Source organism: Nyctibius grandis, chromosome 10 (genome assembly GCF_013368605.1).
Source record: "Nyctibius grandis isolate bNycGra1 chromosome 10, bNycGra1.pri, whole genome shotgun sequence".
Taxonomy (NCBI): Eukaryota; Metazoa; Chordata; class Aves; order Nyctibiiformes; family Nyctibiidae; genus Nyctibius; species Nyctibius grandis.
Window position 1 is genome coordinate 1451209 of NC_090667.1, and position 10022 is coordinate 1461230.

Genomic DNA, 10022 nt, shown 5'->3' on the forward strand with positions numbered 1-10022 from the left:
GTAATGCATTCGGTGTTGTCCCTGCACGAGGCTCCAATGGGTCTCAGGGACACTCCTCTCCAGAAAGGGGTCATCCGCTTCTGCCTCGTTAGCCGAGGCTGTCGGTGGTGCAAGGAGGCACAGTGTGTCTGAAACAGAGTTGTGGCGTGGCTGTCAGAACGTGCAGCAGCTGTAAGCAGTTGGCCATCCTGATGCTGAGGTCAATAGTCTTAATTTTAAGTGAAGAACTCGAAATCTTTCTCATTTTCAGATCATAGCATGCTCTGTTAAAGTATAATTGCTCGTATCCTAACCCCAAAGAAGTAAATATAAAAATTAACTGTTTTTTAACCTTCTTGGGAGGGAAGGCAGAATTATTTTGTTGTGTCTCAGAGTAACCCAGCGTTCACTAGGCAGTTACTCTACTTTTTTATGATGTCGAATCCTCTAGAAGAGCTGTACTGTCACCTCTAACTCCTGCCAGTCAATGTAAGTCATAACAGTTTTTATTAACTGACTGCCTGTTGTAATTAGCACTTTAAATAGTTCTCTGTATTTACCTGGCTGAGCAGCAGTGAGCAGAGCACAAAGATTGCTGTCATTTTCCAACAGTGCATCTTCACCGACGGAGCTGTCACTTCGGCCGCAGGACCAGCCTTGGGTGGAGGAGGTAGGAAGAGCCCCAGATGGAACTTCCCAAGCTTCAGTGAGATTTTTATAGACTACATTCTCTTATCGTTGCGTCAGCTGTCAGTCAGTACGGGAGCAAAGGGCGTTTGGGAGCAAGAGGGAATTACTAAGTTAGCATCTGCTGCAGGGATCTGGTTCAAGGCCTGTCTGCCTAGCTAATGATTTACTCTCCTTCCACTTGTACTTTGTCTGGTCAACTTACCAGTGGTGCCAAGTGTTCCTTTTTTAAAACCTAGCTAACATGTTACCAGAACTCCATGGTGTATTTGCAAGCAAAAGGGTGGTTGGTTCCAAGTATTATGGTAAGGAGCAAAAGCCATAACCTTATTTAACTTCCTGATGTTCACAGTGTGTGCAGCTGTGAGTTTGTCAGCCAGGGGTACATGTTGCCTTATCGAGCTGATTTGGAGCAGAGAATCATGCTTTGGAGTCTGCCTCTCATTCTTGGTACAGGGAAGAATCATGAGGAAGTTACTTAACCTTCCTTTCCATGCACGTGGTAGTTAAAAAGCAGATGGAATACTTTTCAGATGGGCTTTGGAGTGTAAAAAGTATGTTATGCATGATAAATAATAGACCTCTTCTTCCAAGGATCCCAATGTGTCGTTAAAGAGAATAATTGCTGGATAGCTAATCCCCAAAGCAGAGACTGCTGCAAGTGTTTTCTGGAGCAGAGCTGCTCCATGTGGCAAGATGATGGTTTCTGTAGGTGAGCTGTCTGCTGCTGTACCCTACAGTGAAACTCTGGTTAGTCTCCTAAAAGGTGCCAACAACCCCCATTGATGTGGATGGGCAGTTTGTAATTAAGAGGAATCTTAATTTTTCCCATTATGGAATGAGATTGCAACAGCCTAGAGAAAAGAACGTTTAAGAGCAGCTGTCTCTTACCTCTCATCTTCTCCATAATGCTCTCAGCTTACAGACATGGGGCCAAGTGGACGAAGCGCATGTCTAAGACAACCAGTCTGTAACTGGACCTTGCTGGTGCTCGCTCCTCATCTGTGAGACCTTGTGCATCTGGCTCCCACATCTGTCCCACAAAGGCCGTGTCTGTCAGGTACCAGATTTTTGAAATTGCAGAGTAACAAAAAGAGAATAGCAATTTATTTGTGTCAAGTACGTGTAGGGTTTTGAGCACACACTCTTTTAAGTTACTTCAAGTAGGAAGATACTGTATAAAAGAGTGAACTATGTTTTAGTTAAATTGTAAATACAAATCTGGATGCAATAGGCTGCAGTTTCCTGGGATTGCTTAATATGGAGGCACAAGTGCCAGCACAGAAGGTGAGTTACTTCAATTAAGATATGCCACGTTGTCAGGTTCCTGTCCACAGGTGCTTACCCCTTAGCCCAAACTTCCCTGGGATCAAACAAAAACCCTTCCCAGCGTATTGTCTACAACCACTACTGGAAAATGTATTCCTTTCCTAGGGTGGCTCTTACACTCCTCCCTCTGCCCTCTTTGTCTTGCTTCCCTGGGAGGAGGAATCAAAACCCTCCATTATTTCACCTTCCTGGGTCTTGTGAAGGGAAGGAAATGGGCAGTAAATCAGGGCATGTCAAATAGCTGAACTTGAAAGTTTCATTTACATTTGGCTGTGAATTTCTCAATTGTTTTTCCCATTAAGTCCTTTTTTACATGCATCTGCGTTCTAATTTCTGCTGTTTCCACTAGGCACTAGTGTAGAACAGAGAAAGGAAAACGAGGCAGCAGCAGGAGTGGTCCTGACTTCATCTGAGGAGCACAGGATTTGAAATGACAGCTCTCTAGCTCTGACAGCAGTGCCCTCCGTAAGTCATTGTTTCTCAGCTTTTTTGGCTGGGTAAGACTGGTACTTTGTGGTGTGTGTCCTTCTGGGTTACTAATAGCATCAGCATATCCCCTTCAGGCAGCAATCTGTTTACTCTGTGCAGGAAACTGGGGAAAAAAAGCATAAAATTGAACCAATTGTTTCCCTGTGTGCCAGTAAAAAGCCACAGCAAAGATACAGGTTAGAACAAAACCAACAAAAAAAGACACAAAATGTTGCCCTGTTACCACTTCCAGTATTTACCAAAGGGAGAACAGCAATAAATTAGATGAGTGAGTAATTTTCAAACACCTTGTTCAGATTCTGCAATACCCACCAGACAACTCCCGCAGGCCATGTGTCCAGAGGAGCCATCCCTGCCGGTAACGGGTTCTGCCCCCGGCTCCCTGCCCGGCAGGCTGGGCCCGGTGGCGGTCTGGCTGAGCACAGGGGGGCCAGAGGATGGCTTGGTGGGGTTGCCACAGGCCCGTGGGGGAGCAAAGGGTGCGGAGGCCCAGCCTGCCTGCGGGCTGGTTGCTGACAGTGCAGCCAGGCTGAGCCGCTGCCCGAGCGCTCCTGGGCTGCGGTGCCTTGGGTAACGGGTCACCGGCTGGGGTGAAGGTGCTGCCGCTGTTTGCAGTGGTTATCAGCTGGTTCAGGCACAGTTCAGCTGTCTGTGAACGGGGCAGAGACCTCATGAGAGAGACCGAGACGAGCAGCTCACCTCCAACAGAGTTGCTGGGACGAGACGTATTGAAAACCAAGAATTTACTGAAGCTGCCAACCTACGAGTCCACACGTGCCATCATTCAGGCTACCCCTCAGCTGCCCTGAGTGCTCTCGGAGGCAAAATCAGCAGGACACAAGTCCAAGTTTTGAATAAATTCTGCCTCTCAACATCTTTGCCAGCTCTCGCAATCGCAGTGGCCGGTTCGTTGCTCCCTTCTTGCTTAAGCTGCCTAGAAACTACCAACGACCTGAAACGTGGAGTTAAATTGAAGCACAGAATATTTTTGGCACAACTTGCAGCACCGCATCACTTGTATGACTCCTGTTGGTGCCAACCTCAGACTGCGCTTGCAGAAAACACCAGAGCGGTAGGAGCAGCCCTAAGACTGAGCTTAGTCTCATGTGCTTTTTAAATGTAGGTTAAGAGCCCCACAAGCAGCATTCAGCTATAAAGATTGCACACCCCCAGCTTCCCCAAGTGAGAGACTGAGCATCTTCCTCTTCCAGACAGCCCAGCCCTGAGCACACCAAGAAATGAACACAGGGAAACGTCACTCCCACCCTGGGGGAAATATAAACTCTCAGCACCAGATACAGGAATAGCAGGGCGGGGAGATAAACGTGCTGCTTTGTGCAGGACATGGGCTTGAGACAGTCAGCTAGAGACAAGAAGGGGAAAAAAGCATAAAGGAACCAGCCAGATGTTCTGGACTTTGAACAGTGAAGCTTCTTTATACACTCAAGAGCCACAGGGTGAATTTCCTTCTCACATACTTCAGTAACTTTACTACTAGCATTTGTTTTTAAATCATCTTCAGGTATTAAACAGTCTTGTTTCTTCTGGTAGTTTCCAAGAAGAAACTTCTAATCCAGCCTATTAACTCTAATCAGATATCAGAATTGCATCTGATTAACATTAATAAATATGATAACTAGTATCACAGAGTCATGGAACAGCCCAGGTTGGAAGGGACCTCGAAAGGTCGTCTAGTCCAGCCTTGCATGGGAAGGGAGCCCAGATGAGATGGTCTCACACCAGCTTGAGTTGCATCTTGAAAACCTGCAGCTGGGGACTCCATCGCGTCCCTGAGGAGGTTGTTCCTGTGATCCATTGTCCTCACAGTAAAAAACTTCCTTTTGTACATCGAGATGAAACCTCTCCCAGAGCAGCTTGTACCTGTTGCCCCCTTGTCTTCTGCATGGGGCTCCCTGTGAAGGGAGAGCCTCTCCACAGAGGTCAAGGTCCACGTTCAGCCCTGAGCCAGCAGTCAGCTCATGCCGTTTCAGTCAATACCACATCAGGTAGTTGATTTGTTTTTCACAGATCTCAAGGCTAGAGGAAAAGGCAACGGCCAGTGATGGATACAGGGAGCAATGAGCTGTCACTTGAAATAATCTCTAGCTGAAGGCAGCCCTCGCTCCACTAGTTATACTGAGAAACTCTTCAAAGAAACAGGAGCCAAAAAATAGGCTGGAAATGCTCAAACATAAAGAGTTTGAGCAATACAGAACTTCAGCCTGGTTATCTCCCTGCACAGAGTGAACCAGCCCGAGATGGGATGCTACTCCCCTTAACCATCTCCAGGCACAGATTTCACACAAAGTCATGGGGCAAAGTTATAGTTTATTAGACAAGGCTTATCATCTCCCTCTTACTGCCCTTCTAGTCATGTGAACAAGCTTAGCAACACGTAGTTTATAACACAGTGACGTAACAATCTCCTTATTAACGCCATTACTGGTCGTTTTCGTAGTCAGCGGGGTTCTTCCTCTTCAGTCTCTCAAACTCCTGCGTCCCCCAGGAGTAAAGGAGGTAGCCTGCCACAAAGGCTGCAAAGGAAGGGGGACACACACAGACATCAGCACAGCGTGGCTTGAACCACTGGGTTTGTGTGATAACAGCGTTACACAAGGTCACCATCACACAGACGCCTGCCCCAAAATGAAGGGAGGGGGGGAGTTAATTTACTCACGGGGCACCACCTTGAAGACCTGGGAGCTGAACCGCCGCCACACGTTGGGCAAACCGTGCGAGATGGCGTTGGGGAAGGCGCGTTGCTCGAAGGGGGAAAGGCTGTAGGTGATGACATGGCGAACCCGCGCCAGGTTCCCGAAGTGACGGCCCATGGCGCCGAAGTGTCACCTTCTTCACCGACGCTGCGGCCGCCGTCCGCCCCGGAAGCGGAAGCGGCATCGGAGATGCCGCTTCCGCTTCCGGGGCGGGCGGCGGCCTTTCCCCTCCGTTGCTCCCTCACGGCCTCAGGGCAGTTTGCGATCGCTGCCGTCTGTATAAAAACACAATATATCTACTCCAGTTGTAATAACTTAATCACGGTGAAATGTCCCCTGAGTGAAGGGGTTTGAAAGGCGAGTCCGTGCCGCTGTTAGGGGGAAACGCCTCACGGGAGCGTTTAAAAATCATGGAATCGTTTGGGAAAGGAGCTTTAAGATCAGCAAGTTCAGCCGTTAACTCAGCGCTGCCAAGGCCACCACTAACCCATGGCCCTCAGCACCACATCTACACGGCTTTTAAATCCCTCCAGGGATGGGGACTCCACCACTGCCCTGGGCAGCCTGTGCCAGGGCTTGACAACCCTTTTGGAGAAGAAATTGTCCCTGATCTCCAATCTAAACCTCCCCTGGTGCAACTTGAGGCTGTTTCCTCTCATCCTATCGGTTGTTACCTGGGAGAAGAGACCAACCCCCACCTCACTACAGCCTCCTAAAAGCCTTTTTTTTAAGCTGACAGCATTGAATATTTCTTCCTAATTCAGAAGCAAAGGGCAGCATGATTCTGCATATAGAACCCTCTGCCCTCACCCCATGGACACCTTGTGCTTTGTTCCTGAACCAGACCAAGCCAGGGCTTTTTGTTTGTCAGGGCAATGGTTGGACTCAGTGATCCCAGAGGTCTCTTCCAACCTGATTGATTCTGTGATTCTATGAAGCCTTTCTGTTTTTACCAGCTCAGCAGTAAGCTGGTGCTGGTTCTTACTCAAATAGTTCCATGATTTAAGTTTTCACAAGTTACCACACAACTGTCCTTAAATTCTTCCCACCCATTGTTGAGAAAGCCCAGAGAGTGCAACAGAAGAACAGCAAGGAACACCCTTGTAACTTCTTACAGAACCATGAGGAAGAGTTGTCTTCTTGCTTGGGGGAACTGGAAACATTGTAGAGAAAAAGAATGAAAAACTGAGAAAGTAATTTTGACATTAAAGCTTTCCTCTCTTCCTAGACACTTGCTGCAGGTGTCACACAAAAGATTTCTTTATATAGAGGAAGACCAGCAGGCACTGAATGTAAGTGGTATGCATGAGAGGCATTTATTTCTTTTTTTACATCTATAACAAAGCAGCTTAAAATAGACATCTGGTAGTTGAAATCTTTTCCATATTTTAAATGCAAAAATATTCCAATAAAAAGATATTATTTACATTTAATTTCACATTCTAGAAAGGCTGAGTGGCTACAAAAATAAGTGCTATGATGTAAACACCTTCTACTAACTCCATGCTAAATCCTAAACGGTTTTATAGAGCTATTAGAATTACACAAACAGTTGATTACAGCTACAGATACTTTGAGAATGCAAAAATACCCAAACCCAGAGTAAAACCAATTTGGGTTCACCCACTACCGACAAGTGCACTTGGTAGCTATCATATCTTCATACTCTTTGTAGACGATGGAGCCGTCGGGCTCTATGGTCAGGACGCTCAGTGGGCTGTACTCGGCAGGAACACAGGAGGGCTTTGGAACAGAGGAGTCCAGTTTCTCATATATGATGTTCTGTACCATTGTGTGCACTGGAGAGCCGTAACGATGCCCGACGACCCTCGGGCAGTCGCCTTTGCAGTACTGAGGGCTGTACCTGTGGGGTGCTATTATCCACTTGTCCCATTTTAGCTGGCTAAAACTGAGACGTAAGTTGTGAAGCTCGCACTCGTTTTGAGGAAAAAGAAATTGTTTGAAATACTCGCTCAAATTGTAAGGTGGAGTCGCCGGTGCTTCTTTCAGGTTCTCATCTCTTCGACGTCGAGAGGCCCTTTTACCCTGTGAATTCTCTTTTCCTTCATCACCCGCAGGATTGACACGTGGACTGTTCCTTTGCCTCGGCCGCACTGGGTTTTTCCTCCTGTGTCTAAGTGAGTTCCACCTGTGATAAGCTTGCTCACTGGTATCATTCAGATAAAGAAGAAGAGAAGGGGGAACCAGTGCCATATTAATGGGATTTTCCAGTTTAGTGTTCTGTTGTGGGTCACCCATCAGACAAGTGAAGTTCACAGCCATATGAATGTTCCTCCTGTTAGTAGCAATTAGAGGCTGGAGAAAAGAAGTCACATCAATCTCAACCCACTTGCGTTTTCCAACTTCAAAGTGCAGGCTAAAAGCTATGGCGTGTGAAATGCTGGGACATACTTGGCTAGAAAAATCATGCTCCTTAACAGATAAATGGCACATGCATGTGGTGGAAGAAGAAATGGGAACTGATGTGTCAAAGGAATAGAGCAAGACAGACTTGAGTAAGTGCTCTAGAGCAGTAACACGATCCAGGTTGAAGAGTAAATCCACCGAGTGAACGTCTCCTGGGAAGGGAAACAAAATCTTGTAGAGTTAGTGCGTCTTAATTTTCCACCTAGACATAAATACTATCATGTAGTGGATAAGTAGAAATAATTCAGCAGCAGAAAAAAACCCCAAACTGTTTAGATGCTCTCTCTTACTTCTAGTATATGAAGTTTCTACTTTGGTCAGGGACATAAAATTGAAAAGTTAAGAAAAGACAACAAACCCAAGAAAACCCACGATTTTAAGAGGTATTAGAATTAATTTCATGTAAAAAAACAGTACAGGAGGAAGTTAGCTGTTGTCTTTTCAGTGTTGATACAGGGAAACAGGAACTCCTGATTATACAAGCCATGAACTGAAATAACTGGAGTTTTAGAGTGAATGCTTTCTGAGGTTTTTAGCATTAACTCTAGTTATTCTTCCTACTCATATATTTTTCTCCTATTTAAACCTCTTGACCGGCAGCTGCCAGCAAGTCCGAGTAACAGAGAGGCAGAAATTTATTTATTAGCACTACTTTTAAAAAAAAAAAAATCATTCTTTCATGAGTGTGACTTTGCTTTTCTTTTGTGAAACAGGACAAGAGCTTCCAAGTTATTCTGAATGAACGTTTCTGTCTCATTCACCCCTCCTGTAAGATACTCTGCTCTTACCTTTGCCCCTGATATTAAGAATTTTTCTGGCATTCTTTGAATTTGCTCCTATTTCCATCTTTTTTTTGAGATTGATGAACCCATTTCCTGACCTGTTTTCCAGATGTGGACATAGCATATGTTTAATATATTGGGGTTTTTTCTACTCACCACTGTATTTTTTCTGTAAATTAGAAATGGTTCATTTTTGACCACACAAATGCATTAAGTCATCTCTTCAAACTTACGTAGGCCAAATAATAAGAATTCAGATGAGGGCTCTGTAGACCTTGGTAAGCATGGTAAGTTACAAAGTGCCCAGCCATCCTAGTTTTTCAGTCCTGAGCCTGATTTACAAGTAGTTCTACTCTTCACTTAGGGATATTCACACATTTGAATCGTGATTCTTCCCTAGAAAATGTACAAGGCAAGGAGAAAAGTCATCTTGCAATGGGATCACGTCTCTTTACAGCGCTGTTTTTATGGCCTTGAAAAAAGCAAAACTGAGGCAGGCAGTAGAAGGAAGCATGATACTTATTATGCCTAGCCCTTTTTTCCACTTTTCTTGCTTTACTTAGAACTGATTGTAGAGTTTTCTCTGACTCATAGTAAGATGAGTCAGCCTGAAACGCCAGTAGCATCTTGAACATAGTACCATTTGTGTGGCAGTTCCCAAACTGGGGGGAAGTCTCTGTCTAATGCCATTCAAGGAGAAGTAGGTTATGAAAAACTCCTACAGTTTAGGAGAAGAGCCATGAGGATTCAAATAGCAACAACTCTAAAGACATAAGACATTTTTATATTGCGCTGCAAGCCCAGAAGATGTGGAAACCCCCCATTTAACCTTTGCGACTGAGGCCAGCCCACACCTACCTTTCATGAGGTCCCTGTGGCGGTGCTTGCATTCAGAACACGGAGTGAAAAGTCGAACAGTGTTATAGAGGTGGCTTTTGTTAGCCTTTGGGATTCCCTCCTTGGTAGCAGACATCTTATATAGCCTCTTCATGTACCGAAGGGCTCTGGAGTCTGGCTGTAGCCTGGGGGCCTCGCTTTCCCAGTTCTGGTGTCCCCGGACAGACAGCACCTTGAGAAGGGGAGGCAGGAGGGCATATCCACGTCTCACGCCTTTTGGCAGCCGCAGCAATGGATTTAGCTCACTGGCAGCGTCCTCAGGAGGTACCAGCAATAACCCAGGGGTCTTGTCAAAGACCACACGACCCCTGGAGTGGGGAGAACACTGGATGGCAGAAGAAAGCCAATGAAGACAGCAATAGAAACAGACACAAATTCTCCAAGTACTCTCCATGCTCTTTAGGGCTGCAGCTAAAAAAATGCCTCTCCTAAAATATTCAAGAAAATAAGAGTGCCTGAGCCTGATCTCTTATATATGGTGCAGCTGTGGAATGGGAGGGAGGTTTCTTTCTGATTAGAAACCCAAGAGGAAGATCTGCAGCTGGCTACTGAAACCACATGCTTGTTTGCATTTGGCCTAGAGCTTTTGCCCATGGAAGTATATTATAAACAAAATCCTTATTCTCAGAGTTAACCTTTTTCACATGGTAAATTACAAAGCAAGAGGGAGTGCCAGCCTCCAGAGGGAGCTGGGGAAACAAGTTAGCATTGGCTAGTC

General features: G+C 45.8%; 2 protein-coding genes and 1 long non-coding RNA gene across 3 annotated transcripts; 1 reads left to right on the plus strand and 2 right to left on the minus strand.

Annotated features, from left to right (window-relative positions):
* The first annotated feature begins 602 nt into the window (after positions 1–602).
* LOC137668247 (uncharacterized) lies at positions 603–2624 on the plus strand. The gene is made up of 3 exons (XR_011048907.1): positions 603–685; positions 1585–1726; positions 2345–2624. It is a non-coding gene; the product is annotated as an uncharacterized lncRNA (long non-coding RNA).
* A 2168-nt stretch (positions 2625–4792) lies between these two features.
* On the minus strand, positions 4793–5379 carry UQCRQ (ubiquinol-cytochrome c reductase complex III subunit VII). The gene is made up of 2 exons (XM_068409634.1): positions 5162–5379; positions 4793–5018 (listed from the first exon to the last, which is right to left on the minus strand). The coding sequence occupies exons 1-2, from the start codon at positions 5313–5315 to the stop codon at positions 4924–4926; spliced, it is 249 nt and encodes an 82-aa protein (XP_068265735.1). The 5' UTR covers positions 5316–5379; the 3' UTR covers positions 4793–4923.
* A 1445-nt stretch (positions 5380–6824) lies between these two features.
* On the minus strand, positions 6825–9698 carry GDF9 (growth differentiation factor 9). The gene is made up of 2 exons (XM_068409615.1): positions 9266–9698; positions 6825–7777 (listed from the first exon to the last, which is right to left on the minus strand). Exons 1-2 carry the CDS (start codon positions 9696–9698, stop codon positions 6825–6827), a joined length of 1386 nt encoding a protein of 461 aa, XP_068265716.1.
* Between the last annotated feature and the right edge of the window lie 324 nt (positions 9699–10022).